This window comes from Solanum tuberosum, unplaced genomic scaffold (genome assembly GCF_000226075.1).
Source record: "Solanum tuberosum cultivar DM 1-3 516 R44 unplaced genomic scaffold, SolTub_3.0 scf00208, whole genome shotgun sequence".
NCBI lineage: Eukaryota > Viridiplantae > Streptophyta > Magnoliopsida > Solanales > Solanaceae > Solanum > Solanum tuberosum.
The window spans coordinates 844,428-850,646 of record NW_006239132.1 but is presented as its reverse complement, the minus strand read 5'-3'; the positions used below and the strand labels follow the sequence as shown (position 1 = coordinate 850,646).

The 6,219-nt window shown below is 41.1% G+C and overlaps 1 protein-coding gene across 1 annotated transcript in view; it reads right to left on the bottom strand.

The window, feature by feature from the left end:
• The window catches only part of LOC107062191 (pentatricopeptide repeat-containing protein At4g02750-like), a 3,065-nt gene extending 1,545 nt beyond the window's left edge, over positions 1-1,520 (bottom strand). The window contains exons 1-2 of the mRNA XM_015312549.1: positions 1,239-1,520; positions 76-1,122 (exon numbers count right to left, since the gene is read on the bottom strand). Of these exons, the coding sequence (XP_015168035.1) occupies positions 76-1,122; positions 1,239-1,520 (1,329 nt within the window). The remainder of the gene's footprint in view (positions 1-75; positions 1,123-1,238) is intronic.
• Between the last annotated feature and the right edge of the window lie 4,699 nt (positions 1,521-6,219).

The following is a 6,219-nucleotide window of genomic DNA, read 5'->3' as shown; positions in this document are numbered from 1 at the left end:
CCATTTCTTCATCAACTTATCCAAACCAGTTATGTCACTGCACACTCCTTTGTCTCCATAGATTTTGGAAAGCACCGAGTATACTGCAGGATGGTCGTGCTCCAATGTGTAGATTCCATTTGCTGCAATCTCTCCGAGCTCTAGACATGAGTGCAAGCCACATGCTCCTAGCAATGCCCCCCAGACGACCACATCAGGCTTAAAAGGCATCCCATCGATTAGTTTTTCTGCTTTCTCAAGCTGACCTGCCCTTCCATACAAGTCCACCATACATGCATAGTGTTCCATCTCTGCTTTCAATCCGTACTCTGTTACCATAGAATTGAAAATTCTCTCACCTTCCTCGACTAGCCCACCATGGCCACATGCATATACCAAATTAATAAAAGTAATTTCATCAGGCCTGATACCACTCTTTAGCATCCTCTCAAACTCCTGCATTGCCCTCTCTGCAAGCCCATGTCTTGCAAAACCTCCAATGATCGAATTCCAGGCTACCAAATTCCTTGCCGGGATTGACTCAAAAATGCAGAAAGCAACTTCAATGTCTCCACATTTACCGTACATGTCAAGAAGGGAGGTCAACAAGATGACATCAAGAGGGAAACCAGACTTCAAGATGCACGCATGAACTTGATTGCCTACCAGAACAGCAGAGTAGCCTGCGCAAGCATCTAAAACAGTTGAAAACGTAAAATGATTAGGACGAGAACCCAAGTTCAACATCAACTTAAATAATTTCAAAGCCTTCATAAACTCTCCATACTGCGCATACCCTCTTATCATTGCTGTCCAAGAAACCACATCTTTCTCACTCATCTTATCAAAAATGAATCGAGCTTCATTAAGCTTCTTGTTCTCAATATATCCATTGATCAAAGTACTCCAAGTAAAATAATTTCTCATAGGCATCATATCAAAAGCCCTCTGCGCCTCACTTGTGCACCCAAATTTCATATAACCCAAAATCAACACATTCCACGGCGTAACATCTTTATCCAAAATCTCATCAAAAACTCGAGCTAAACCTCTGTAATCATCCAAATCAACATAACCCCTCATCAATGCTGACCCTACAAAGACATTGAGACTTATCCCCAAACAGAGCACGAGACCTTGAAGCTGAGGGATCAAATGCTTGTAATCTAAATATAAGAAGGAGCTAATTGACACTGCAAAAGTGAGCTCATTGGGTCTCATTTCTCCACATCTGTTCATATCTAAAAACATCTATATACTTTCTCTGGGTTGTTGGCGTTGCGATATCCGGAGAGCATGGTGTTCCAAGAAACGACATCTCTGTGAGGCATTTTGTCAAACAGGTACTCTGCTTGTTGGATGAGATTGTGTTTGAAGTAACCAGCGATAAGGGAATTCCATGATACGACATTTGTCAAGTGGGGGCTTTGATCGAAGAGCTTCCGAGCTTCTTGGAGGTTTCCGTTACCAATGAAGCTGTTGATCGTTTTGTTCAAGTTAACCGTTGAGAGGGTAGAAATTTGGCGGCGTAGAGCCGGCATTTGACTCTTGCAGCCGCTATCTTATATTTTATTTGTCGCTTACCACTCTACTATAAAATAGAAATAACTCGCCACAGCTACAATTAAGAATTTGAGCATTCTAAATTAGAACTTAGATAAATTAATTTATCTTATTATTCTATTTTTTAGTTTCTTGTATGGAGGTTGTAGCAAGGGAAATTGTTATTTTATATTTTCATCCGTTCTAATCAAATGTTTTTTCATTTTGATTGGACACAAAATTTAAGGAATAAAAATAGATATTTGAATTGTATGGTAGTTTGTATTAAAGAAGTTACAAAATGAGTATGTCTTTCTAAAATGTCTTTTAATTTCTTGTGATTTTAAATTTGTTATATAAGATATTTGAATTGACGACTTGTTAAATATAGAAAGAGCCACTTGTGACAAGCCAAAAATGAAAAATAAAGACACTTAAACAGTGAGGACGAACAAGTGTTACTTGATGGAGAAGATGATCGGGGTGAGAAGGGAAATCATCAAAATAATTTATTTTTAATTGATCACAACCCTTTTTATTTGACCGTTAATTATTTTTTTCTTTAATTTATTTTTGTGTGTATAATGACATGGCTTTAAAATGAGTTAGCATGACATAATTGGCCATTTAATCCATGTGGATATGTTTGGTCAACACACGCGTAGGGTCAACACAAAATTGTGAAAAAAGTGTCAACATGACTCAGCGGGACATGACATTAAGTGTCTAAAATGAAAAATGTTTAGTTAAGGTGTCTAAGTGAAAATTCTAACAAACTTTAGGGAGTCACCGATGGGTTAATGATCCTACAAAGTTCATTCACACATTGAGTTTTTATTTTATATGAAAATATTACTAAGGTTGTTTCAAATAATATTTTACCTTAAGACTTTATTGTAAGCATAAACTTAAAATGCACATCAGGATCTTAGACAAGATAATTTACCGAGAGGCGTTATAGATTACCTGAAGACATTATCGTGGAGAGTGATTTTTACGCCTCCTTGTCCTAATCTTACGTTATCACAATTGTCGGTGGCAAAAAAATGTAGAGAATTATATGATAACCCTAGTGAGTCGAAGGAGGACCAATGTATAAAGGCATAATTGATACATAAATATGCCTTTTAACTTAGCCTCAACTCAAATTTATGCCCTCAAACTTTGGTTATGTACAAGTAATAAATACTTAAACTTCTATAAAGTTGAACAAATAGACATACTCTTCTTACATGTATTATGTCATGTTGGACTCATGTGTTTACTTGTTCAACTTTGTACAAGTTTAAATGTCTACTTGTGCACATCCAAAGTTAGAGAGCATAAATATGAGTTGAGGTATGCCTTTATAAATTGGTTTTTCTTCCACTCACTAGGGTTATTGTATAATTCTCTACACTTTTTCGCCGCTGACAATTATGATTACGACTAGAATAAGGAGGCATAGAAGTCATTCTTCACGATAATGTCTTCATGTATATTTCTATAACGCCTCTCAGTAAATTATCTTGTCTAAATTGTGACTGTACATTAAGTTTATACTTACAATAAAGTCTCAAGGTAAAATATTATTTGAAACAAGTTTAGTAATATTTTCATATAAAATAAAACTCAATACATGAATGTACTTTGTAGGATCATTAATATATTTTTCATGACAACATCATTTTTAGTAGCATATAAAAAGTTTTTAAAGTTCTTAAAATATATCAAATATGCGAGGTTTTACAAGAAAATTCATGTGCGGACTACAAAATTGAATATCCTTCCTTGTATATAGTAGTAATTTCAGATTCGATAAATTGAGGCTTCGCTCTCTCTCTCTCTCTCTCTCTCTCCTTCTCTGGTATTCTCGGCCGAAATCGAAGGTTGCGCCGGCCAGAAGCAACGCGAGGAACAGATCCGACCGGCGAGCCTCTTTCTCTCTCTCCTCCTAAGCTTCAGTGAGGACGATAACGACGAGTAGCAGCTCCAGCGGCTCGGACCAGCGAGCGGCGAACAGCAAACTCCGGCGAAGGTAAGAGCATTTTTCAGCTTCTCCGGCGAACTCATCTATCTTCTCCGGCGACCAGCTCAGAAGAGAGACGGCAGTGCTACTGTTTGCCGCCGGAGATCAACCAGATCTGGCCGGAAATTACCCATTGATCACCGAAACCCTCTATCTTCACTGACCAGGTTCTATCTATCCTTTTCTCTCTCTTTTTCGCTGAACCTAGTTGCTGCTGGGCTCTGTCTTGCAGACTCCTTATCCCGGAACAGTATTCCCAGTTTTTTTAATAAAGTTCTGACCTGTGCTTCAGTTTTTAATAGAGTGGGTGTTATTGTGCTCTTTGGATTACACACTGTTCTGGACACTATAGTGTAGCTGCTGTTATATTGTTCCTTAGAGTGTATTACTGCTGCAGTTTGTAGTGTTTGTCTGTGTAGATCTTGCTGTGATTGCAGTAACGTTCTAGTGGATCTGGTATCTGATGGTGGTAGTGAGTCATGTCCTCGGTTGAGGCCGAGGTCGAGGGGTAATAGTGGTAAGTGGGTTACGGGTTCTCATAACGTGAGGGTAGGATCTTGGAACATAGGTTCGTTGACGGGGAAGTCCATAGAGCTAGTGAAAATTCTCAAGAAGAGAAAGATTAATATAGCCTGTGTCCAAGAGACTAGATGGGTAGGCGCCAAGGCTCGGGAGGTTGATGGGTTTAAGTTGTGGTATTCAGGAGGGTCTAGGGATAGAAATGGAGTGGGTATTTTAGTAGACGGGGATTTGAGGGAGCAAGTGGTGGAGGTTAGGAGGATCAGTGATAGGCTGATGACGATTAAGCTGGTCATTGGAGGATGTACTTTGAGTGTTATTAGTGCTTATGCTCCCCAAGTGGGCTTGGACGAGGAGGCCAAAAAGCGCTTTTATGAGGATTTGGATGAGGTAGTTAGAGGTATACCGAATACCGAGAAGATTGTCATTGGTGGAGATTTTAATGGCCACATCGGGGCAACTGCTAGTGGATTTGATGATGTTCATGGAGGCTTTGGTTTTGGGGAGAGAAATGGAGGTGGAACTTCGCTTCTAGACTTTGCTAAGGCTTTTGAGTTGGTGATTGCTAACTCATGCTTTCCGAAGAAGGAGAACCACTTGGTTACCTTTCGTAGCCCGGTAGCTAAGACCCAGATAGATTACTTTCTCCTTAGGAGGGGTGATAGAGGTCTATTTAAGGACTGCAAGGTTATCCCAAGTGAAAACCTCACTACCCAACACAAGCTTTTGGTGTTGGACCTGAAGATTAAGAGGGATAGGAGGAAGAAGATGTTATCTGACCGACCGAGGATTAAATGGGGTGGGTTGACCCCTGCCCTTTCTCGGGAGATGGGTGAGGAGCTGATGGGGATGGGGGCATGGAGTGGTAGCGGGGATGCGGACAACATGTGGAATAAAGCAGCTAGTTGCATTAGGGAAGTTGCTTCTAAGATGCTAGGGGTGTCTAGGGGTAAATTCGGAGGACATAAAGGAGATTGGTGGTGGAATGGGGAAGTCCAAGGTAAAGTGGAAGCGAAGAAGGCTGCATACACAAAATTGGCGGAGTGCGTAGACGAGGAAGAGAAGCGGACGCTTAAGAAAGCCTATAAGACGACAAAGACAGAAGCTAAGTTAGCTGTTTCGAAGGCGAAGACGGCAGCTTTCGAACGCTTGTATGTCGAGTTGGGGGACAAAGGTGGGGATAAGAAGTTGTATAGGCTCGCAAAAGCAAGAGAGAGGAAGGCGCGCGACTTGGACCAAGTGAAGTGTATCAAAGATGAGGAAGGCAAAATACTGGTGGAAGAGACCTCTATCAAGCAAAGATGGCGAAGCTACTTTCACAAACTTTTAAATGAAAAAGGGGAAGCGGACATTGTGTTGGGTGATTTGGCACACTCTGAAAGACTTCGGGATTTTGGATACTGTAGGTGCGTTACGCCCGAGGAGGTTATACGGGCTATTAGTAGGATGAGTAGGGGAAGAGCGACCGGACCCGATGAGATTCCGGTAGAATTTTGGAAGAACATGGACAAGGCAGGCATAGAGTGGTTAACTGGGCTGTTTAATGTTATCTTTAAGACAGCAAAAATGCCTGAAGAATGGAGGTGGAGTACAATGGTCCCGTTGTATAAAAACAAGGGTGATATCCAAAACTGTAACAACTACAGGGGTATTAAATTGTTGAGTCATACTATGAAGATTTGGGAGAGAGTGGTGGAGATGAGGGTGAGAAGAGGGGTGTCCATCTCTGAGAATCAGTTTGGATTCATGCCGGGACGTTCGACTACCGAAGCCATTCATCTTATGCGTAGACTGGTAGAAAAATATAGAGAAAGGAAGAGAGACCTACATATGGTGTTCATTGACCTTGAAAAGGCCTATGACAAAGTACCGAGGAATGTCCTCTGGAGGTGCTTGGAGTCTAAAGGAGTCCCGATGATTTATATTAGGGCGATAAAGGACATGTACGGTGGAGCCAAGACTCGGGTTAGAACAATTGGAGGAGACTCAGATCATTTCCCAGTTGAGATGGGGCTGCATCAGGGATCAGTCCTAAGCCCTTTCCTATTTGCTTTGGTGATGGACGAGTTAACGCGGTCTATTCAGGAGGAGGTCCCATGGTGTATGTTATTTGCGGATGACATAGTACTGATTGATGAGACGCGGGACAGAGTTAATGCGCGGTTGGAGGT